The sequence below is a fragment of the Leptonychotes weddellii genome, chromosome 3 (assembly GCF_054177405.1).
Source record: "Leptonychotes weddellii isolate Sample4059 chromosome 3, ASM5417740v2, whole genome shotgun sequence".
NCBI classification, from domain to species: Eukaryota; Metazoa; Chordata; class Mammalia; order Carnivora; family Phocidae; genus Leptonychotes; species Leptonychotes weddellii.
In genome coordinates this window covers 170,094-194,952 of record NC_138371.1, presented here as the reverse complement: position 1 = coordinate 194,952, position 24,859 = coordinate 170,094, and the positions used below count along the sequence as shown (strand labels likewise).

Here is a 24,859-nt window from a genome sequence, read left to right as displayed (position 1 = left end):
GTGGGCAGAGTGTGTGTGGGCGGTGTTCCCCACTCCCAGCGGCCCCTGTCCTCTTCCTGCCTGACACTCAGTGCCCAGGGTGCCCCTGCTGGAGGAAATAAGTGGTTCTTCTCTGCTCGTCCCCACTCTAGAAACTACAGCACTAGACGGAATGCCTCCTGCTACGGCGCTCCCCCCATCCCTGATCTCACCCATTTCCGCTAAGATTCCCTTCTTAGGCCTCTCCGTCCGTGGCACTGCCTGGCCCTTCAGACCAGGGCCTTTGGGAGCCTTGCAGGAGGGGGACAAGACTGTGGAGGGAGCCAGTGGCCGGGACAGAGCATAGAGAGGCCTGGAGACTCGGGGACAGTGCACGTGTCCCAGACCACAGCTCCGAGCTGCCACCCCAGCTCCTCAGAAGACGCGGTCTCCTTGGACACCCCAGAGACTTCCATACTCTCCTCAGGATTCCGGGAGGGCCTGACTCATGCCTGGACTTCCTCCCTCTCCTTCCTTCCTGTTTGTAGGGGTGGCGGCAGCAACAGGGGAGTGTAGGTGAGAGAGGTCCCAGCTGGTACCCTCCCTGGTGGCTACAACTTCAGCCTCCATTTGCTGTCCCTTCCAGACCCGGAGGTACAGAGTGAGTCAGGGGCCATCCAGTGGCTGCTGTCAAGAAAGGGGAAGGGGGAGGCAGGCACAGCATCTGCGCCCGGGGCACCCGGCCTCTTGCTTTGCTCAGCGCACCCAGAGATGCCGCTGGGCACACCTAGAACGCAGGGACCACAGGACCCAGTCCCACCCACGTCAGCACTCCTGCCGGGCAGCCTCCTGCTCGCTCCGTGTAACCTGCCCCCCCAGTCCGTCAGGACCCGAGGGGAAGGGCCCAGGGGAGCCCCCTTGCCCATCACAACACTGTTGACTGCTCTGCATTTTTGGCTCCTCTGTATATTTTTTTTTTTTTTTAATTTTTTTTTTTTTTTAAAGATTTTATTTATTTATTTGAGACAGAGAGAATGAGAGACAGAGAGCATGAGAGGGAGGAGGGTCAGAGGGAGAAGCAGACTCCCTGCCGAGCAGGGAGCCCGATGCGGGACTCGATCCAGGGACTCCAGGATCACGACCTGAGCCGAAGGCAGTCGCTCAACCGACTGAGCCACCCAGGCGCCCCTCCTCTGTATATTTTCTAAAATAAAAAATACACCAGATCCAGTAACATACAATGGCTATGTGCAAAAGGAGGGGAAAAAAAAGTGCCTGGCTGTTTCAGTCACAGGAGCACATGACTCTTGATCCGGGGGTCATGAGTTCAAGCCCAACGCTGGGCACAGAGATTATTAGATGCATAAGCAAGCCTAAAAGCAAGGAAATGACCATAGTAGGAAGGCGGCCAGTCTGTGACGCTGACCGAGGGGCTGGCTCAGGAGCAGGTGCCCAGCGGCTGAGGGTCGCCGGTACCTCGGATAGTGGTGACGACTGCACAATGCTGTGAATGTACGAGATACCACTGCATTGCACGGTCTAGCTTTTATACACCTTAAGATGGTGAGCTTTCTGTCGCAACAGTGCATTTAACCCAATAAAAAAGCCGTAATTGAACACTAAGAATATCAGGATTAATACTGCCCAGCGGCGGCCTCTTCATTTAAGCATCAGCAGTGGTGGCAGGCGGACAGGTGAGGCTCCTGGCGCCAGGACAGAAGCGCTGGGCACGCCTTGGGAACAGCACATCCGGTGAGAACTTCCCATCCGCAGGGAACAGAGGGGACAGAGAAACCAGACAGACACACCCAGAATCCAGCCCGGGAACCCTTCCGGGATTAGGGACCCGCTCCCCCCCGAGTCAACGGCATGGGGGGAGGAGACCAGACAACCGTGCAGGGCGTTTGCGTCTTGTCCTGGGCTCCAAGCCCACCTTGCATGCAGGTCTTGGGGCTGACCTCCCAGACCCCCGGGAGGCCTGCGAGACTGAGGAGGAGGGAAGAAGGACTTCCTCGGCTCTGAGATACTTCCCGGTTTCCTCGGTGCTAAGGTCTGAATGCTTGTTTTCCCCAAACCCATATACTGAAATCCTAACCAGAGGGGCTTTGCTATCTCCACCTAGATTTTGGAGGGTGAAGTGGCCAGGAGTCTTGGCCTCGACCCAGGCAGAGACCGGCGCCCCACACGGGTGGGGCCACTGGTGTGTGATTCCAGCCACAGAGATCCCAGAGAGTGGCATATAACCCACGTGGTGTAACTGCATAATCCCATAAGGGGGGCATCCAAGACACCGGTGGCGTGGGCTGCGCCCAGTGAAGCTGTGGAGGCAGGACCTCCGCCCCACGGGCCTGGACGGCGACAGGGAGCCAAAGAGAGTCCTCTGACGCCTTCGGGTTCTGGACGTGCCCAGGAATGTCCACCCAACCCTGTCCTGCCATGGTGCTTTGGAAGCTCATGGTCTGGTCTCATCTCACAGCTTCCCAGCTAGAGGGGATCCTGCCTCAGGGTGAATTTGTACCTCGAGTCTCCCACACCTGATTTACTCGGCAAGCCAGCATCAACCTCCCCACCCCTTGGCACTGGGGGTACCAGCCCTGGTTGGTCCCTTGTCTGAGCTCCGAGGTACTGGCGACCCCAGCTGGTAATGTCTTTGGTCCCCCAGCCCCGGGGCTCCCACCAGTCCTCGTCTCCCCGGGCTGGAGCACCATCTCCCTCGCATGTGGCTCCGTGTTCCTGGCATGGCTTGGGATACGGTGGTGTGTGAGGGAGAAGAAAACGGCTCTGCTTTGTTTTTACATGCATACTGAAGCAGTTAGGGGTGAATGCCCAGAATTTGTTTAAAAATATGCCAGCCAAAAGAGGGGAGAACAGGAAAAAAAAAAAAAAGGGAGAACAGAGGAAGCCGTTGGTGGGAAATAGCAGGGTGACAGGTATGAGGGGTTCAAGCGTGTCTGGGAGACTTCACAGCGAACACACAAATGGAAGCAGTGTTCTGCTCCAGTGTAAGATGGACCTGAGGGTGCCGAGCTCATGACCGTCCTCTGGCCTTGGGGATGCCCTTCATCTGTGTGGACGTGGGGCCCGAGACTGTTAGCTTCAAAAACAGTAACGTAACTGTGACCCTTTCTGTCCGTTTATCGTCAGCTTACTACTTCCTCCAGGAAAACTTATAAATATTTTAGGTCTTGCCAAAACTACCAGCAGAAAAAGAAAGAGAAAAAGCATCACTCCTCAATTTTTTAGGGAAACAACTGGAAAACAAGTACTCACCAGCTGATGAAAGGAACGCACAGTCTACATGACTGATAATATTCAAAATGCTCAGTCATAAAAATAAAGGCCTTTTATTTGGTTTTTCTACGCCGTTACAGGAACCCATGGCAATACTCTGGAACCCACGAGGCCTGCGGCCACACCCGCACCTGCTGCGAGCATCTACGGAGAAGCCGAAGGGTCACGACACACACTCGGGGTCACGGGGTCACCTTCTTGTAGGTGATGTGAAGATGTTGAGTCATGGGCTGGGTAGTGGTCGCCATGGAGACTGTCTGTTCAAGTTTGCCTTCAGAATTCAGCCTGAATTTTCGGGTGATCTGAGCAGAACAAAACAAACACCTTAGTTTTACCTTCTAAAGGCGGCCCGCCATGGGCCAAGTGCTCTTTTAGGGCTGCAACATGCCACCCCCGTTGTCAGAGGCCTGTGGGCCGCACAGTGTCCCCGCCAGTGGGTGACGGACACTCAGCCCACAGCCGCTGCGGGGCGTGCCAAGATCAAGGGGTCCTGACCCCTGGGTCCTTCCTCTGACCCTCGGTTGTCCCCAGAAGACCAACAGGCATGCATGAAACCTGGTCTCATCTCAGCTCATTTAGAACCCAGCCACTTTTTCCTTTCAGACAAAAGCTGACCTTCCGATGCATTCCTGCTTTACCCCCCTTCCCTTTCATGCTTAACAACCTGAACTGACATCACCCGTGTTCTCGAAAAACTCAGCGCGACCACCTTTGGAACCACTAGTTTATCCCAACAAAGTGTGGCGGCCAATGAGAAAGTCCTATCCTTACTGAGCGTGAAACAACGGTAGAGACACAAACGGATGGCCGACATCTCCCCAGTGTTCTGGAACACACCGGGGGCTCCAGAAATGTATGCAACAGGAGTTCTCCTCTATAGCCAACCACTCTGTAACTGACCATCTGGCACAGAAAAACCAGAAAAGCCACATCTCAGAAAGCCCATTTAAAGGCATAAGGGAACCAGACCAGAAGGCAAAACAAAGGTCCCGGAGAGAAGAGAGTAGAGACGCAGCTGGGAGCAACCGTTCACCTGAGGAATGTGCGTGCTATGAGGGGACAGCAGTGGGGCCAAGAGGCTGGGGAGCCGGGCCAGCGCTCTGATTCCTGGCATACTTTGGAATGTGTGCCCATCGAGGAGGAGAGGCCATGGAAAGACCCCGGACCTTTGGCTGGGACCCAACAGGCTGCACTCTAGGAGTGAGGGCTAACCAGAAATGGACAGGGAAGGCCAGCTTCAAAACAGCTCAGCCTCCAGCAGTCAGGCTCTGCCCTCCCTGGACCGACGGCCAGCAGCACGAGGACCGCTCCGTGGTAGCAGAGAGCATCGCACGGAGCCTCACGGCATCTACAGTTTTCACAGGTGGTGCCAAGAAACAGAACAAACCGACTGAGCAAGCGAGGTAAGAGCAGCGGAGGTGCCAGGAGCAGATGCCCCAGGGCAGGTGTGCCAACACCAGAGTCACCAGGAAAGGACACGGAGCTTTTCAGCAGAGGACTGCCTCCACCAGAAAGAATAAAATGGGAATTCTGTAACTGCAAAATGCAATCAGCAGAATAGACACTGCCGGAAAACAGTCTGTAGAAAAACCCGGGTGGAACCGGGAGGAGGACGGACGGAAGCCATGACGGAAGCGAAGAAACACAGTGGAGACCCGAAGTTCTGACATGCATGCTGGAGATCCCAGGAGATGGGAAGAACGGAACACAAGCCAAACGTGATGGGGTCACAGCCAGCTCTTGGAGGCTGACTGGACATACAGCAAGTCGCAGATGCAATTACATCCTAGCAAGATGCCGGCAGCTCACCAAGGACCAGCCAGACACCCAGGGACCCGTGGGAGGACAGCGTGTCCAGGGACCAACAGGCCACATGGGCTCTGGGCTTCCCCACAGAAGAACGGCAGCCAGAAGACGACGGGATGGCATCTCAAACCCATTAACATAACCACCACCCAAAGCATTCTCGGTGCAGTGAAAATACTACTCAAAAACGAAGGAAAAGGGCGCCTGGGCGGCTCAGACGATTGAGCATCTGCCTTCGGCTCAGGTCATGATACCGGGATCCTGGGATCGAGCCCCGCATCGGGCTCCCTGCTCAGCGGGAGGCCTGCTTCTGCCTCTCCCTCTGCTGCTTCCCCTGCTTGTGTGCTCTCTCGCTGTCAAATAAGTAAATAAAATCTTAAAAAAAAAATGAAGGCAAAATGAAGACATTTCTAGACCAAAAAAACTCCGCAGAGGACTTACCAGCAGGAGTCCTCACCCCCTGGAAGAAAGTACCAGAGGAATTCCGCAGGCTTTCAGGGGAGAGGCCCACGGCAGCACGGAGAAGCAGGGACAGATGCGGCGCAGGGGAGCAGGGAGCCCGCGGCTGACCACGGTAGCGACGTGGCCCCAGTGCGCGCTGCTGAAGCGCACGAGTCGGGAACCCGAGGCGGCAGCGGCGCGTGTGAAGGGAGCTGGCCCGCGCCCATGGACGGGCGTGAAAAACGGCCGAAACCTTAGTGCTGTTTCTGAAAATGCCCCCCCCCATTCAAAGTCAAAACGCTGGTGTGGCACATACTACACCCTTACTTCAGAAATCTAAGTTTTTGTTTTTAAGCGAAGAGCGCCGCCTGTGACAGGTTTTGACGAGGCTCCCAGCTCCTTTTTAGCCAGCGGTACCAAGGAGGGACACTCCTGTTCTCTGGAAAGGTGTTTACCCATGTTTTCAACTGGGAGAGGAGATTTCCAAGGGTCATCTGCAAGGAAATCTCGGACTCGTGCGAAAATGACATAAAACATCTGTATTTACTCATAAGGAAAAAGCTTCATTTTGTTGCCATTAGGAAAAAGGGTAGTGTAAGACCAGAAAAAGTAAAATAAAAAAATAAAACTGATACCCGCCCCCCCACAAAACCCCACGACCGCAGAAGCAGACGGGGCAAGGGAGACACTTGGAGTCCGAGACCCGTGTCCCAAGCGCCGCCGCCGTGAGGAGCTGGACACGCGGCCCCAGGCTCCGCCCCAGGTGCATGTGGAACTGACACCCCAGCGCTGCAGAGCCCAGGCGCCTGGCATGCCCGCCGTGGTCTGAGAGGACCTGTCCCAAGGTCCCTGCGGCAGTCTGGAAGCAGTCCGAGCACTGGCTTATGTCAGACGCCCGCGAACACAGACCGCATCTGTAGTCCGCGGGCATCACCGAAGGACAGCAGGATGAGGTACCACAAACGAGCCGGTAAGCAGGAAGACAGAAGAGGACACAGGGCGGGAAGGGGGAGAGCAGAGCGCCCAGAACCAGACAGAAAGGACACTTCGTGGGCCAGGCAAGTATTCCCATGCTATTTTAGCATCTTTATTTTTTTTTAAGGATTTTATTTATTTGACAGAGAGAGACACAGCGAGAGAGGGAACACAAGCAAGGGGAGTGGGAGAGGGAGAAGCAGGCTTCCCGTCGAGCAGGGAGCCCGATGCGGGGCTCAATCCAGGACCCTGGGATCATGACCTGAGCCAAAGGCAGACGCTGAACGACTGAACCACTCAGGCGCCCCTTGATTCTACATTACTTTTTCTGGAATTTCATTTACAAATAAACAAGGCTTTTACCTTTGAATCACTTCCCAGAGGACACGAGGTGGCGTGGAGACATGCCCCACCTGCACCCACACTTGCCTTTGTCATGGAGACACAGTGGTCTTACGGCGCCCTCGCCTGAGCGCCTGTGACAGACTGTGCTCACAGAGCACAGGGGGGGCAGGGGGGTCAGCTGCGCAGGGGTGTTCGGGTGGGGCGGCCCCGTGGGAGCCAAGGCATCGGGCAAGGCCACTGCTTGTTCCCTCGGAGCCTGGCAGGTGCTGAGGCTGACAGTCACCTCATAGACGCATCCAACGCCTGAGCACAACTGGCCTTTTCCACGCGGCTCTGTCCCTGTGGGCTGCAGGGGCTCCTGGCAACACCGGGTTTCACGGCACAGCGATCTAAGTGTGGGCCCCCCACAGCCCTTCGCTGGGAACCCTGTCACGGCCATCCTGCTCCAGAACAAACATGGTGACAAGCAGCACACGAGCAAGGGACAGACCACAGGCCCGGGAGTGCACATCACGACTGCCAGGTCCCAGGAGGGGTGGGGAGCTGGGGGAGCAGGGCGAGGGGCCGCCCCGTGCCCACTGCCCCAGGACCGCTGCCCCCGCCACAGAGAGGACAGCCACCACAACTAGAAACAGCACTGCGGTGCACGGGCCCTGGAGCCGCCTGTCGGCTTCCTTTGGGTTCGCAGTCCCTCAGAGGACGTTTCCCACGCCATCTTCCTCTTCCAGTGGAAGTCATTAGAAAGATTTAACGCGGACGCAGGCTGCACGTGGCCTCGCTCTGGTTCCCGTGGCCTCTGGCAACAGCTAGCAATCTGGTGAGTTCACTCGTACTAACTCTGTGGTCATCCCGAGTCGGCCACCACAGCGAAAGCGTCATCGAACCAAGACCCGTCTGCGCCACAGACGGATCCCCATGTGAGGAAGAGGGGGTTGGAGGCAACCACTAGCCTGTACAACGTCAAGGGGAGCTTGTTCAGGCTGTCGGGGGATCAGAGGCCACGCGCCCACGCAGCCCAGAGCCCAGCTCCCGCACACAGAGCCGGGTCAGGGGGTCCCGTGGCCCCTGAAGGTTCAGGAAGAGTCCATGTGAACAAACACAAGTTCTTATCTCAGCCAAGTGTGCTCACTTTCCCGAGACTGCAGCTACCCCACAGAAACAGGACCGCGCAGAGAAGTGTGATGTGAGAATTTCTCCATGTTTTAATGCTTTCTCAAAGCGTTTTTCAGCAGGGAAAAGGTGGAAAAGGAAGCTCAGGAGGAAGATGGCTGTGGCTGTGTTTTAGGCCCTAAAACAAAGACGTCAGGAAGCCACGGTGGCTAATGCGCCCCCCGTGGAGCAGGTGTGGGTGTGGAGGCAGGAAGGGCCCAGCTTGTCGGGCACGGGAATCCCAGTGTGCTGACAGCTTCCAGGCCGTCTTTTTTTTTTTTTTTTAAGATTGTATTTATTTATTTGACAGAGAGAGACATAGGGAGAGAGGGAACACAAGCAGGGGGAGTGGGAGAGGGAGAAGCAGGCTTCCCGCAGAGCAGGGAGCCCGATGTGGGGCTCGATCCCAGGACCCTGGGATCATGACCTGAGCCGAAGGCAGACGCCTAACAACCGAGCCCCCCAGGCGCCCCTTCCATGCCGTCTTTACAGAAATGATGGCTTGCCGCCCGTCAGCACAACCGGGGATCAGAGCACGTGCACGCTGCCTGCCGCCAACATTCAGGTTCTTCCCCCAACCCCGGCTTTCCTGGGATGGGACCAGCACACAGACTGTGGGTGTAAAGCTACAACGTGACGCTTGCACACGTGTGTGTACGGCGTCAACACCCCGTCCCCTCACAGTTACCTTGTGTGAAGCGTGAGAGCTTTTAAGATTTACTCTCTGAGCAAATTTTACACGATACAGTATTAACCACAGACGGCGTGCTGTGCGTAATTTCCCCACGACTCGCTCCTCTTACACCCGGACGTCTGTGCCCTCTGACCTACAACCTGCCATCCCTCTGCCCCCAGGCAACACCATTCTACTCTGTTTTTTAAAAATTTCACATATAAATGAAGCCATGCAGTATTTCTCTTTCTTTATTGGAGTGGTTTACTTCACTTAATGTAATCCCCTCAGGGATTCACATTGCAAATGGCAGGATTTAATTTTTTTTAAGGGCAGAATAATACTCCTCGTGTGCGTGTATGTGTTTCTGTGTCCTTGAACAGGCGAAGCAGCTCACCCAGGGGCTCCAAGGCCAGAATCTGTTTCACAGCTACGGACACACAGCTGTGCACGACTGTAACCAGACCCCCTCCCTGCCCCTCACGGACGACAAGGAAAGGTTGCTGGTGTGGGAGGAGGGGAGGCAAAGGAGAGGAAACTGGGGAAAAGTGTCATTTTGAGAAAAGGCACAAAGACAGAAAGATGAAAAATTCACTTAATAGCTTAACAGCAAACTGGAGACAGAAGAAAGACTCGGTGAATTTGAGAACAGGTCAATAAAAATGTCCAGATTGGGGGTCCCTGGATGGCTCAGTCAGTGGAGTGTGTGACTCCTGATCTCGGGGTTGTGAGTTCAAGCCCCATCATGGGTGCAGAGATTAAAAATAAAATCTTTAAAATATCTAAAATGACTAATATAGAGAAAACAGACTGAAGAAGAATGAACAGTCTCAGGGACACGCGGGACAGTATTAAATGGCCTAACATCTGTTTAGTAGCAGTTCTGATGAGAAAAGTTAAGAATGGAACAGAAAAGTTGGAGAAACAATGGCAGAAAATCCCCAAATATGACCCAAAACACCATCTTACAGATCCAAGAATTTCAGGAGACCCACACAGGATAAGTACAAGGAAACCACACCCAGGAACACCACAGTGAAAGGAAGATGAAGGAAAAAAACCTCAAAAATGACTAGAGAAAGGACGCCTGGGTGGCTCAGTCGGTGAAGCACCTGCCTTCGACTCAGGTCATGATCTCAGGGTCCTGGGGTCGAGCCCTTCATCGGGCTCCCTGCTCCGCGAGAAGCCTGCTTCTCCCTCTCCCTCTGCTGCTCCCCCTGCTTGTGCTCTGTCTCTCAAGTAGATGCATGAAATCTTAAAAAAATGACTAGAGAAAAAAGACAAATCACGTGCAGGGCATGAAGAATTTTGGCTGACTTTTCAACAAACACAATTAAGGTCAGAAGACAATGGAACAAAATAATTACTTTAAAAAACTATGCCTGTTGACCCAGAATTTTATTTATGGTAAACATATCCTTCAAAACTGGGAGTGAAAGAGGATTCCGTGAAGATGGCTGAGTAGGAAGTCCCTGGAATTGGTCTCCCCACTGGACACAACTGCACGAGCCTGTCCAGCAGCCAGGAAACAGGCCGCTGTGCAGGTGTTTCTGGAGCAGCCTGTGGGGGCCAGGGTGGGCAAGGACCCTGTCCTCCAAATACGGAGGACCTGTCGTCGGTGGGCAGCAAAGGCCCCGCCCCCTCCAGCTCAACGGACTCATGCGAGATCCGAAGGGCCAGCACCCCCTTACCCCACTTCATTTTAACTTTTCCTGGTTTGGGAACCCAGATTTTAGAGACTAGGACAAACAATGACATATATGGAGAAATTAGAAAGTGAGTGCTCATGCCCAGGCAAAGGCTCAGAAAAGACCCGAGAACACCTTCAGTTTACATCTCAGGTGGCTCCTGGGCACAGAGACAGCCCACAACAACCAACCAAACAAACAAAAATAAACATAAATGGAAACACATCCAATGTTCATGGTTTAGAAGACTTAATATGAGTAAGATATCAATACTGCCCAAACATGTATAGGATTAATGAAATCCCTATGAAAATCCCAATGGCATGTTCTGTAGAAACAGAAAAATGGATCCTAAGATTCACATGGAATCCCAAGGGACCCAGAATAGGAAAAATAAAAATCCTGAGGAAGAAGAACAAAGCTGAAGGACAGGTACCTCTTGATCTCCCAAGCACATGGCACTGGCACAATGAGAGCGATACAGACCGATGGAGCTGAACAGAGAACCCAGAAATGATCCAACTCTCACATGTGTGGTCAGAGGACTTTCAACAAAGCTGTCAAGACCACTCAATGGGCAGAGGACAGTCTCTTCAACAAACGTGCTGGGAAAACTGGGCATCCACATGCGGAAGAATGGAGTTGGATGCTTACCTATCACCACACACAAAAACTAACTCAAACACGCTGCAATTCATGAAAATTAAAGACTTTTATGCATCAAAAGATATTATAAGCAGAGTGGAAAGCAGCTCACAAAAGGAGAGAAAATATTTGGGAACCGCATATCTGATAAGGGATTCCGAGATAGTGGAGAACTCCAGCTGCTGTAACACAAGCAGAAACAGCTAGTGTTGGTGAGGACGTGGGGAGCTGGGAGCCACGCACAGCTGACGGGAGCGCACACTGGTGCAGCCACTTGGGAAACGGTATGGTGGTGCCCCCCAAAATTAAATAGAGCTACCCTACGACCCAGCAAGTCCATTTCTGGGTACACCCTCAAAAGGACTGAGAGCAGGGTCTTTTTTTTTTTTTTTTTAAAGATTTTATTTATTTATTTGAGAGAGAGGATGAGAGGAGAGAGAGAGCACATGAGAGGGGGGAGGGTCAGAGGGAGAAGCGGACTCCCCGCTGAGCAGGGAGCCCGATGCGGGACTCGATCCTAGGACTCCAGGATCATGACCTGAGCCGAAGGCAGTCGCTCAACCAACTGAGCCACCCAGGCACCCGAGAGCAGGGTCTTGAAGAGATGTCTGTACACCCAAGTCAATGGCGGCATTATTCACAGTAGATAAAACACGGAGGCAACTCTGCCGTCCACTGACGGATGGATAAGCAAAACGTCAATACACACATACGACAGACAACCATTCAGCCTTTAAAAGGAGGGAAATTCCACAATATTCTACAACATGGAGGAACACTGAGTGAAATAAGCCAGTCACAAAAAGACTAGTGTGGGATTCCACCTACACAAGGTCCCTAGGGTAGTCGGTTCGTAGACAGAGAAAGCAGAATGGGGGATCCCAGTGGGTGTGGGAGGAGAGAGGGGGGAGTTATTGCTTAACGGGCATGGGGGCTTCAGTTCTGTAAGATGCAAGGGTTCTGGCAATGGATGGCGGTGACGTCTGCACACCACCTAAGCGTAGCCTCAGGAACCGTTAAGATGCTAACGTCTGTTATCTGTATTTGAACCACAGTTAAATAGTTAGGGACTGAAATAACCCCAAGCGAGCTGCCAACAACAGACCTATACTGCAAAGAAGGCATGAACGCATGGCTTCCGGACGAAGGCAAACTATGCCCTGGGAGACGTGGGTCTAAGGAAGGTGAAAAGAACAACACAGAAGAAAAATAAGTGGGTAAGTAGAAGAGATTGCTTTTACCCCCCCTCACTGTAATGTCTCTGAAAGTCAGCTCATTATTTAAAGCAAAAGTACTGGGGCGCCTGGGTGGCTCAGTCAGTTAAGTGTCTGACTCTTGGTTTCTGCTCAGGTCGTGATCTCGCGGTTGTGGGATTGGGCCCCGTGTAGTCAGGCTCTGCGCTCAGCGCGGAGTCTGCTTGAGATTCCTTCTCTCCCTCCCCCTCTGCCCCTCCCCATTCGTGCTTGCTTTCTCTCACAAATAAATAAATAAAATGTTTAAAAAAATAAAGCGAAAGTAACAATACTGTAAAGGTTTGTGGTATATGTATGTGTACAGTTCTTACACACGTATTTACATATATAGGTTAGTGTAACAGAAACGGTCAGTGGGGTTACGGAGCTGTAAGGTCACGACCCACAAGCAGGACCAGGGAAGTGTCAGCTGTAAAGTAGGGGATTATCCAAGATCAACGTGAAGGGGGAGATGTAACGGTACCATATTGATTACAGACTTTGGCAAGTTTAGGATTTACACTGTTAGCCTCAAAGCAACCATTAAAAGAAACAAGAAAGACACAGATAAGAAGCTAACAGAAGAGGGAGCCTGGGTGGCTCAGTCGGTGAAGCATCTGCCTTCGGCCCAGGTCATGATCCTGGGGTCCTGGGATCGAGTCCTGCATCGTGCTCCTTGCTGGGTGGGGAGCCTGCTTCTCCCTCTGCCTGCTTCTCAATCTACCTGCCCCTCCCCCTGCTTGTGCTCTCTGTCAAATAAATAAATAAGATCTTAAAAAAAAAAAAAGCTAACAGAAGAAATATCACTCAGCCATAAAAAAGGAGATCTTGCCATTTGCTACAACATGAGTGGACCTAGAGGGCGTTATGCTAAGGCAAGTAAGTCAGAGAAAGACAAATACCATAGGATTTCACTTGTATGTGGAATCTAACACACAAAGCAAGTGAATAATCGCACAAAGAGCAGAATCAGACCCATAAATGCACAGTGGGGAGGGGTGGAGGGTGGACAGAAGGGGTGAAGGGGCGGGAAGTGCCGCTTGCAGTTACGGAGCGAGTACGTCCCGGGGATGAAAGGCGCAGCACGGGGACTGCGGTCAGTGATCCCGCAACGGCGTCGTGTGCTGACAGGTGGGGCCACGCGTGTGGTGAGCCCAATGTAACAGTTTATGGAGTTGTCCCATCACTAAGTTGTACACCTGAGACAAATGTAACGTTGTGTGTCAACTACACTTCAATAGAAAAAGAAATAAAAAGCTAACAAAAGAAAGAAAACAATGCTAAAATTACTTAAACCAAGAGAACACAGCAAAGGAAAAAAACAAGAAAGAACAAAAGACAAATCAAGATGGTGGTCTTACAACCAACCATACCAGTAATATTTTTATTAAATGTAAATGGACTAAACATTCCAATTAAAATATGGAGCTTTTTGACTAGACAAAAAAAGCAAGACTACAGGAGATATACTGTGAATATAGAGAGATAAATAAGTAAAACGTAAAAAGGAAGGAAAACAGATGCACCAAATAAACAAGCATTGGACAGCAGCTGTGGTTCTGTTACCATCAGTCTTCAAGGTACATACTCCAAGCTACCAAGAGGAACATTTCATAAATATAATACATATCATCACATGTACGCATCTTATGACAGAGCTTCAAAGTCATGAAGCAAAAACAGACAGAACCCAAGAAAGGAAGAGAAATAGCCCCGATCATCTTTGGAGATTCTAGCACCTCTCAGTAATCAGATAGAACCAGACCCCCCCACCCCGCCCCCGACCAAAAAAATCAGCAGTATGAAGGAAATCGGAATGACGTTATCAATCGACTTGAACTAAGTCCACTACACCCAACAACTGTCAAATACGTATTTATTTGGAGTGTGCATGAAGCATTCACCAAGTTATATCATACATTGTGGCAGAGTAACTCGGAAAGCGTGTGCTCTGGGCTTTACAGAATTGAATTAGAAATCATTAGCAATAGATTATGTAGAAAATCCTCAAATATTTGGAAAGTAAGTAACATACTTCTAAATGACCCAGTTCGAATAAGAAAGTCACCAGGGAAAGTATTTTGAGCTGGAGGTGATAAGAGCACACTCTTCATAGGGATGCAGCTGAAGCAGGGCTTGGAGCGAAATTCATAGTTTCAAGTGGTGCATCACAAACTAAAAATGGGCTAAATACCAGTGACTTAAGTTTCCCATTTAAGAAATCAAAAAAGAGGAAATTAAACTCAGGATAATTAGAATAAAACAAATAACATGATGCAAAAATCCTTCAACTTACGTATTTTAGTAATATAAATAGCAATAACTAAAAATGACAAATTATCTGTCATTGGGGTTTATCTGAAGAATGTGGGGTTGGGTCAACATCTGAAACCCTGTTCCTATAACTCACCACATTAAGAGAATAAAGGAGAAAAATCACAGAAGCATCTCAATAGCAGAAGCACCTGTCATAATTCAACACCCATTTATAATTTTTAATAACTGGCAAACTAAAAATATAAGAAAACAGAATGTGGTAAAGGGCACTGGTAAAAACCCGACAGTGACCATCACACCCAATGGTGAAAGACGGAGTGCTTCCCATGAACAGAGAACAGGGCCTGGCATCTACTCCCACCACCGGTACCGAACGTTACATAGGCTGCCCTTTCCAAAGTCCTAGCTCAGAAGAAAGAAATGGCATCGAGACTGGAAAGTAAGAAGTGACACTTTAACCGCAGATGACATGACTGTGTAGAAAACCCCAAAGAATCTATTAAAAAATGAGTAAAATAAAAAAGTGAATTTAAGAGAGTTACATGATATAAAATCAATGTGTAACAGTCAAATGTATTTCTATACGCTAGCAACAAATAATTCAGAAAATTAAGAAATCATTTCTAACAGCATCCAAAAACCACAAAATACCCAGGCATAAATTTTACAAAATACATGCAACACATGTACTGAAAACTACAACACAATTTAGGGTGAGGAAATCCTACATAAATGGAGAGATTTACATGGTATTGGATTAGGAGAGTCAGTTTGCTGAAGATGGTACTTCCCAAATTAATCTCGAAATTCAAGTAATCCTAAAAATTCTTCTAGAAGTTGACAAGCTAATTCTAAACTTCATACGAAAATGCAAAGGGTCCCTGGGTACCCAAAACAATTTTGTAAAAAAGAAAAAAAAGTTGGACAACCAATATGATCTGATTTCAAATATTAGTCTAAAGCTACAGTAATCCAGATTGTGTGGCCTCAGTGTACACAGAAACTCAGAGATCACCTGGGTGTAAGACAGTCCAAAATGGACCCACGCAAGTGCACGTCACTGCGGGATGAGGGAGTAACGGCAGTCTTTTCAACAAACGGTGCTGGAACAATGGGGTATCTATCCGGGGGGAAAAAATAAAAGAATCTTGACGCCTACCTCATACCATACAAAAACACAAATTCCAAAATTATAGACCTTAAAGCAAAAAGGAAAACCGTAACAATTATTGGAGAAAATGCAGGTTAAAAATCTCTGCAGCCTGGGTTAGGCAAAAGAATTTAAGACAGGGCACAAAAAGCAGAGCATAAAAGAAAGCGCTGGTAAGCGAACATGAAAAGTCAAAACATTTTGTCATAAGCTGGGAGCACATGTACCTGATGAAGGACCTGTACTTGGAACATGTAACTCTCAGAACTCAAGCCGCTGGAGAGAGGGGCCCAGGATCTGAATGCTTGCTTCACAAAACAAGAAATAACTGGCAAATAAGCACCACGGAAGGAGGACCAACATCATCAGTCATCTGGGAAATGTATTTTTTTTTTTAAAGATTTTACTTATTTATTTGACAGAGAGAGACAGCGAGAGAGGGAACACAGGCAGGGGGAGTGGGAGAGGGAGAAGCAGGCTTGCTGCCGAGCAGAGAGCCCGATGCGGGGCTCGATCCCAGGACCCCGGGATCATGACCTGAGCCGGAGACAGAGCTTAACGACTGAGCCCCCCAGGCACCCCTGGGAAATGTATTTAACCGCATGAAACACCCTTGTGCAGCCACCAGGACGGCGGACACTCAAGGACCAACGTGGTTGGGGGGGTGGGGCGGCACAAGACCCAGCCTGGAGGCTCCGGCTCGCTCACCTGGCACTCCCCAGGGGACTCAGCAGTCCCAGTCCTAGGTCCTCACCCAGGAGACGGGAAGACACACGTCCACACACATGCTCACAGCAGCTTTATTCCCAACAGCCCAGCACTGGAAACAAGCCAATCGGTGTCCGTCAACAGAGGGGAGACAGACGGAGCTGTGACATATTTGCCCAGTGGAACACGACTCAGCAATCAAAAACACCCAAACTACCACTAAATGCAACAGCATGGATGAATCTCACAAATGTTACCTTGAATCAAAGGAGTAAACACTGTATGGCCCCATTTACAGGGAATCCTACAAGATGCAAGTCTAGTGGAGTGACAGAGATCTGGCCCTGGCTGTGGGGGGCTGGGGGCTGGTAGGGACTGCACAAGGCTCTTTCTGGGGTGAGGGGCTGTTCTCGTCCTGACCGGGGCATATTCCAAGGGTGTCCACCTGAACTGGATGCACTAACTGTATGTAAATTATACCTCCAGGCAGCTAATTTTTTTTAAGTAAAAAAAAAAAAAATTCTAGTATGCCATGGTAATTAGCGGGAACTGGCAGGGGTGGGGGGGAAGCGGGAACTGGTGGGGGGGGTGGGGAGGGCAGGCTCTGCCAGCAGGGGCCGGGGCAGCCGGCATTCAACTGCACAAAACTCAAATCTGGGTGAATTAATGACCTGAAGGGGAGGTTTTAGGTCAAGCTGTAATGCTTCCAGGAAAAAAAATATAGAATATATATTTTTTGACCTGTTTTCAGGGAAGCCTGCTTAAGTAAGAAATTCTAAAACCAATCCAGAAAGGAGAGCCTGGGAAACGGAACCACATAAAATCAAGAACTTCTGTTTCTCAGAAGCAGAAAAGGGGAGCAAAGATACAAACTGGAAGGGATATTGGCCACACCAGTAGCTGGAGAGGAGCTTACATCCAACTCAGAGAAGAACGAGTGTCAGGAAGGACAGCAGACACAGTGGAAGTGGTCAGAGGACCTGGACAGGACTCCACCAGAGGAGGGCCAAGCAGGACAGGACGGGACGCTGGCCAACAGAGCAGCTCTGGCCGCAGGAGTCAGCCGCTCAGGAGGCGGCGAGCATTAATGGGGGGAGTTTCTGGAAGGCAGGGGCCTCTCTGATCCTCAGCATCAAATGCGGGCACAGGCCTGGACCTGTCCTGTCTCAGGGCTGCTGTAGGGCACCACCCTGTGGGCTGTGTGGGGTCCTCAGTGACCGAGCACCGAGAGCAGGGCAACAGAGAAGGGGTGAGGTCAGGCTTCAACAACAGATAAGCAAGGACCCCTCCCAACACCTGCCGCTCCCGGGCATCTGCAGAAGCCAGGCATTCTGCCCACCAGCTGCTGGGAGGACAGACAGATGCTTCCAGCCCCAGCCTCCCTCCCTACCAGGTTCTGTGCATGTTGACCCAGCAGGAAGGCCAACCCAGTCGCACCCAGCCAGCTGTTGGTCAGCATGTCACCCTGAAGAGCTGAGCCCTCCTCTGGCCCCACCCCATGGGGGTGCCTCCCCTCACTGTGCCCTCAGCGGCTTCCCCTCACCTTCTCTCTCCTTTTACAGAGAGGGACTCTTGTGTTTAATTAATAAAGCCCAAACTTAGTTCTCTAGCAAAAATAAACAAACAAAATCCACCCCCCCAAATCCCTGATAAAGTCAAGTATGAGCAAGAAAAAGAGAAAACAGACATATGCAAAAGATCAGAAATATAAAGGGGACACAGAATGGCAGATGCAGAGAAAGCAGTGAGTGTTACTTCTTCCTCAAACTCTGAAAATCTAGATGAAAGAGCACTGGTCCTGGGAACCTTGACCTTGCAAATGCAGGGAGGTCGGAGGGCCAGGTAAGCAGGGAGGAGAGCAAGGGCACTCCCCCCACTGGGCCCAGATGCTTTCCTGAGGACATCTAGGAGGACCAGGCAATGTTGATGGGGCTCCCTCCTTGTCAGGGAACAGACACAGCTAAAAAGTGCCCAGCACACTCTATGAATAACTCTGGTACCAAAATCAGGACAAGTAGGAGTTATCTTCAAAAAGCAAACACGCCCTCAACACTTAGAAGTTATTAATACAATTCACTGCATCAACAGCTTCAAGTGGAAAAAACAGAATCCTCCCAAAAGAGGCTGCAAAAGCATTTAATGGAACTCAAAACCCATTCCTGAATATAATTCTTACCACAGTAGAAATAGGACATGCTTACCCGACACATAAAATCAAGAACCTCTGTTTCTGAGAAGCAGAAGAGGGGGGCAAAGATACAAACTGGTAGCCTCGGGTGAGCACCTTGCGGGGTAAGCACTCTATCCGGGCTGCGCCCGAGAGCCAGCTGTCGGACGGGACGTCCCGTTCAGCAGAGCAGCACAGAGCCAGAGCCCCCCCAACACACCCAGGAGATGGAACGGCAGCCAGGTGCCAGACACACCCTCGGAAACCAGAAAGCACCACAGCACTACCCAGCCACGCAACGTCCAAGGCCTGCATAATTAACATCATACAGGAATTAACCTGGTACCCACTGAAGTACCCCAAACTAGACCACCACGCTGCTGTCCACTGCTACCGACCAGAACTCCCCTTGTCCTCAAATTAACCCATGTGTTTATGTGATCCCGGCGTAAACGGTGTGGACCTGGACAAACTCACCGGACGGTCCGCCCAGAAGAGGGAATGCAGAAGAATTAACCAAGAAAATGTACAGTAAAGAATATCGGGAACTTTCCCCAGATATTAAGATAGGACATAGAGAGGGCGCCTGGGTGGCTCAGTTGGTTAAGCGACTGCGGCTCAGGTCATGATCCTGGAGTCCCTGGATCGAGTCCCGCATCGGGCTCCCTGCTCGGCAGGGAGCCTGCTTCTGCCTCTGATCCTCCCCCCTCTCATGTGCTCTCTCTCATTCTCTCTCTCTCAAATAAATAAATAAAATCTTTAAAAAAAAAAAAAAAAGATAGGACATAGAGCTATGGTAACCTAAGTTATTACACGACTTTAAATTATTGTCGGTGAAGAAGTAGACAAAAGGAACAGACCCTCCTCCCCTATTTATGGGGATGGGCTTAAGACAGGCATGACATTTCAAATCTGGGGGGCTGCTGGTCACCCGTCTGTACATGGCATCATGTGAAAACCAATCTGGGAGGGACTAAGGTCTAAGTGTAAAAGGGAAAGCTACAAGAGTGCAGGGAAACAAAAGACTAATTTCATCCTGTGAGTAGAAACGCCTTCCAGAGCTGGAATCCAAATCCAGACCCCATAAAGGAAAAGACCCCCAGAGAGAACCACAGAAAAGCTCGCAATCTGTTGAGTAGAACACATCATAAACCAAACTCACATATACCACCAAATGGGGAAACATCTGCCGTGCAAACAGCCATGGTACATAGAAAGCTCCGGTAAACCAGTCAGATGGCAGCCCACAGAAACACAGGCAATGACTCTGAACATCAACCGTGCGGAGCAAGAAACACAAACGGCCCACAAGCATGGGAAATGCTCCCTTGCATCCATTCAATTTCAAACACAAATGAGCCACCATCTTTCACGGATCAGATTCAAAAGACCAGTGAGTCTGGAACACGCCGTGTAGACGACGGTGCAGAGGAGCAGGTAGGTCCCTGCAGAGCTGGAGGGGACAGTCGTCAAGAAAAGCAATGCAAAATGTACCTGTCCTCTGATCCAGCAACTCAAATGGGAGAAATCTCCCCAACAGATAATGGACTCATTTGCTAAAGTGGACAGCCCAAACGTAAAAGGATGTTTGTGACTGAAAAACCGCAGCCGACCTGAGAACCCCTAAGTGCCCACCTGCCAGGGACCGGATTCCGCTGTGGCACACCCCCACCTCAGCATGTGTGGGGAGCGACCACATGACCGTGCAGACAGGCCAAGGGGTGATCTGTGGCCCCACTGAGGACTGCAAGTGCATGGCGGAAGGAGGGAAGGCTGCAGGGGCAGACTCACCTGCTCCACGTGAGGCTCCTTGGCGAAGGAGATCCTGGCGATGGAGTGGGACGTGATGCTCAGCTCCTGCCCATTCACCTCGCCCTCTTCCACCTCCACGATGCCTGCAGGGGGCCGTCAGTCCTCAGCAGCCTGCCCACAGCTTGCTGGTGCCACTGCTCCCACCACCACCTTCTGCACCCAGCGCTTCAACAGGTCTGAACTCGGAAGCCAGAGCCTCCCAGGCACCAAGGGGGAAAGACTCGCAAGTCCTCTTTATAGGCAGGGGAGGGGGTCTATGGAGGGCCACCCTGTCGGAGGTGGGGGGAGGGGGAGAGGGAGGAGGTGCCCTGACCCCAGCCCTGCCCCATCAAACAGGACAGGGAGCCTCCCCCCAGCCCCAGCTGCTGGCTGCCCCCCGACTTTTGGCTCACCAATGCCTTGGGCAGGCCCACTCCAGGATGGGCTAGTTTCTGACTGTCCCACCAGCTTCTAGGACGTGAGACTCACTCGAGCCAGGGAGCAAGGTAAAGGTGAAGCAGGTGTGTTTTTGAGTCATTTCTAATTAATGAGCCTGGCTAACTATCTCAGGATGGCCTCCCACTGGGGACAGAGTGGATTTCCGGACAGCTTCTGGCTGCACAGCGAGCCTCCCGTTCTCGTGCACACATTCCGCACCTCTGAGCTGTGGCAGACAGAGCTCTGTCGTGAGCTGTTGCTGGGAGAACTCGGGAGAAGAGGGAGTCAGGCCCTCTCACCAGCTCCCTCCTGCCAGCCCTGCCGAGTCCGTCCAAAGGCCTGACGCTTCCCACCCTGACAAGCACTCAGTCACTCCCCACAAATGTGCCCACGACCACGGACACCCCCAAAGGTCACTCTGAAAGCAGGAGGCAGACGCCGCCTCCCCGGCTGGCCAGCCCTCTGCTGGCATGCATGGTGCGTGGGCAGGGGCAGGCCAGGGACGGCCGCCAAGCGGGGGTACCTGTGTTCTGGGCGCTGACGAAGGCCACCTTGTTGGTGTCAGGCTTGAGGCGGATGAAGCCACACTCCCTGTGCATGGGTTTGCGTGTGTCCGGGTGGAAGGCGTTGAACCTAGTGGGAAGCAGGAGAGGTGAAGCCCCAGGTATCAGATGCCCCCCAGAGCGTGCCGGACTTTGTGGACACATTTTTCTCACTCTATAAAGCACCCCACCCACCGAATATAAATAATGCAGTTAGTTGGGGCGCCTGGGTGGCTCAGTCAGTTAAGTGACTGACTCTTGATCTCAGGGTAGTGAGTTCAAGCCCCATGCTGGGCGGACAGACGACTTAAATAAAACTTAAAAAAAAAAAAAAATGCAGTTTCTTGTTCATGCGGAAACAGAGGGATGCATAAAAGACATAGCATGAGGGACATGAGGGACCACATGTGTGGGTCCCGGCCGCCAGGCACCCCAGGACCTTCCATCTCTGGCCCGGAAGCAGCTCCCCCACATGCGCCTCCCCCCGTCGTCTGTGTGTGCTGTCCCTCTTTTCCCAGCCGCCATAACTGACCCTGACCCTGAAGACGGGACTCTGAAACCTGTAAGTTCGGCAGACCCCCGCCCCCAGGGCTCCTTCGTGCTTCGCGGTCCCAAGCACCCTCCGTGCACAGTAAGATCCCACCCTTACACCAGGCTCTGCCTCTTGTGAGCAGTTCACAGGCGAGAAACAGAACAGGTGTTGGGTCAGGATGTGGCTGGAGGACTCCGAGGACTCTCGCTTTACTATGTAGCAGGACTGAGAACCACAACACTAACAGCCTCTCTGGGACCTCAAACAGCTCGGGGGGAGATTCTAAGAGAAATCATTTTATTTCCAGTAATGTGTGTCAGGGGGAGAGCACAGGCACTTACTTCGTGTCTGCATTAGCAAGCCCGAGATTTTGTGGTCACCTTCAAAAACATGAGACACCCAGAAGTACCATTTTTACCCACCATGTGACCAGGTTCAGGGCAGGAAGAGGGTGCCTCTCTGAAACACAACCAGGTTCCTTTTGCATCTTCTGGCCTGCCTGTCAGCCTGGAGTTGCTGGGGCAGGCGGCCGGGGGGGGGGGGGGGGCGGGGCGGGGCACTTACGAGAAGTTGAGCACAGGTTGACCCACGTGGGAAATGTACACCTCCTCCAGGTACTGGAAAGGCTGCAGCGTCGGAAAGGTCCCGGCTCCTGGCGGGTCTGACAGCCAGGTACCCAGCATCCAGGACAGGGGCTCCACCACTGGGTTCATCGTGGGGGGCTCTGCGGACAGAAGGAAGAGGCGGTCAGTGGCTCTGTGTCCACTGGACTCTTTGTAAGCGTGCCCTGCTGAGCTCTGTGTGGACACACACACTCTCTGTGGAAGCATGCCCTCACACACCCCGCGTGACCAGAATATGCCACTAGCCACCTGTCAAGAGGGGAAGAAAAAGGGCAAACCATTAGCAAAGGTCACCTTGCCACCGCCAACCCTCTGCAGCTCCTACGCAGAAAAGACAAGAGGGTCTGGAGGCCAAGGACAACGGGACCTGAGGTGGAGGGTCCTGCTCCACAGGCTGGCAGCACCGCTGTGGGTGGAGAACGGAGGGCCGCACCTCCACCTTCTGAGCCCGCAGGGGGCAACACAGGCAGCCGGGACCGGGAGGGTGGGCGAAACCCGTTCTTGCCCCACCTGGCTGGCGCCTCTAGGCCTGCCTCTTCTGATCGCCTGCGAACAACTGGGAAGGGAGGAAGGCTGCGGTTGAGATTTATGCGATCAAACTCTCCTAATCAGACCCGAAAGAAAGTCAAGTCAGGACGCTAACCACAATCTAGAGTGCAGGTAAGGAGTAAAAGCTTCAGAACCCAAGGTCTGGATCGCAGGACTCTGCTGCCACCAGCCGAGTGGGACAGGCGCTGACCCCTGCCCACCCGGGACCCCTGCGCCCCACTGAGTGAAGACAGCAGTGCACCGGGAAGAAAAGGATGCTGAATGTAACGTGTCTGAGGTGACAAGCCAGAAAGGGACATGGGGCTGTTGGGACATTTTGAGGTCTAAACTGTGAGGACCGAGGACGGCTCCCTGAGGGGTGTGCAGAGGTCGCAGCAGGAGGGGGCCCGCGGCAGGAGGGGGCCCACAGCCACTCTGCAGACACACCATGCACTGGGGGGTCCTGGGCGGTGCAGGCTGGCCTGGCCGGGGAGGCCCCCAGAAGGGCCCTGGCGAGGTCTGAGCGGGAGGCACAGAGCACGGGAGGAGGGCGGCCGGGGCTCAATGTCACCGGTGGAAAGGGCCCGATTCGGGGTCTGGTGTGAAGGCAGAGTGTGGGCTGATGGCTGGGACATGGGGCAGGAGAGCAGGCAGCACCCCCAGGGTTCACGGCCTCAACAACAGAGGAGGTGAGAGGAAGAGCGCCAGTGGTTCGGGTTGGGCGCTTGAACAGCCACTCGCTCGGCTCTGACAGCCCTCATTCTGCAGTTCGCAGAGTAAATAGAAATCGCTGCTTTTTGGCCAGCCGTGGCCTCGGAGATGCCATCTGTCTGGTGCACCTGTCGCGCTCGGGGCGACACGGAGGAAAGCCCGCCCGTGTGCTGTGGAGCCGCCGGCCCGGCCCGCCTAACCCTCACCTGGTGTCCACACGCGGCGGAGGCGGGGTGCGGCAGCGCACTTTCCCTCTCGGGCCAGCCCGCCGCCTAGGGAGCCAGGGACGCAACTGCAGCGGCCTGCCGCCTCCAGGAAGGAGCCCTCCGCGCCCCTTCTCCCGGGTCAGAGCCGCAGGACCACGCGCTCCCGTTCCTGCCACCCAACGCTTCCCCCTGGGACCCCCTCAAAGGCAGGCAGTGGTGGGGATGAGCGGAGCCCCGGCCCAGATGGCGCCCCCCAGCCTCCAGGGCCACCACACCCCCTCCCCAGCAGCTCCTCAGCCCGCGGGGCAGGGCGGCCTCTGCAAGTCCACACACAGCCCCTCCTCTTAGACCCGGCCCCATTGGGGGGCCCCTGAGGGCAGGAGCCCTGTCCTCATCAAATCTGCTCTTCAGGGCCACCCAGGGAGGGGGAGTGCCTCCACTGGGGGGTAAGGGGGAGAGAGGCAGAGGGACAGTGACAGAGAGACGGAGAGGGAGAGAGGCAGGCAGACAGAGAGACAGGGAAAGACCCAGACAGAGAGCAAGCTGGGTCTTGCTCTCATCCTCCCTCACAGTCTCTGGGGGTCTCTGAGGGAACAGGATTATCATCTCTACCAGAAAATAATAAAAAACAACAACAGAGAACCCCCCCCCCCCCGCCCCCTGCAGCCTGGCCTTTCCAGGAAGACAGGTCACAGCTCCCGAATATGCTGAGGGCCGTGGCGGAGGGGATGGCCTGGCGAGGGGCCCTGGGACCCCATCTGTGTTGACACACAGGGTGTCATGTGCCACTCGTCAAGGTGCACTCAGCTTCTCCTTCAGACTGTGTGAAGGGTGGCAGTTGGCCTGAAAGTGGACGCCCTGCCTGGAACCCAACGCCCGGGAGGAGCAGTGAGCGAGCCAAGGGACAGCGCACCACCCGCCACCGCCAGGGCCCTGGTGAGGCTGCGAGCACGCGGCTCAGCACCGGCTGAAGCAACCACCTC

The 24,859-nt window shown here is 52.8% G+C and overlaps 1 protein-coding gene across 2 annotated transcripts in view; it reads right to left on the bottom strand.

Moving 5' to 3' along the window:
- Positions 1-3,286: 3,286 nt before the first annotated feature.
- The window catches only part of THAP4 (THAP domain containing 4), a 43,162-nt gene continuing 21,589 nt past the window's right edge, over positions 3,287-24,859 (bottom strand). For both annotated transcript variants that reach the window (XM_081813216.1, XM_081813217.1), the window contains 4 exons: positions 22,373-22,532; positions 21,258-21,367; positions 20,297-20,400; positions 3,287-3,551 (listed from right to left, as the gene is read on the bottom strand). In XM_081813216.1, coding sequence (XP_081669342.1) covers positions 3,432-3,551; positions 20,297-20,400; positions 21,258-21,367; positions 22,373-22,532 — 494 coding nt within the window. In that variant the 3' untranslated portion in view covers positions 3,287-3,431. The remainder of the gene's footprint in view (positions 3,552-20,296; positions 20,401-21,257; positions 21,368-22,372; positions 22,533-24,859) is intronic.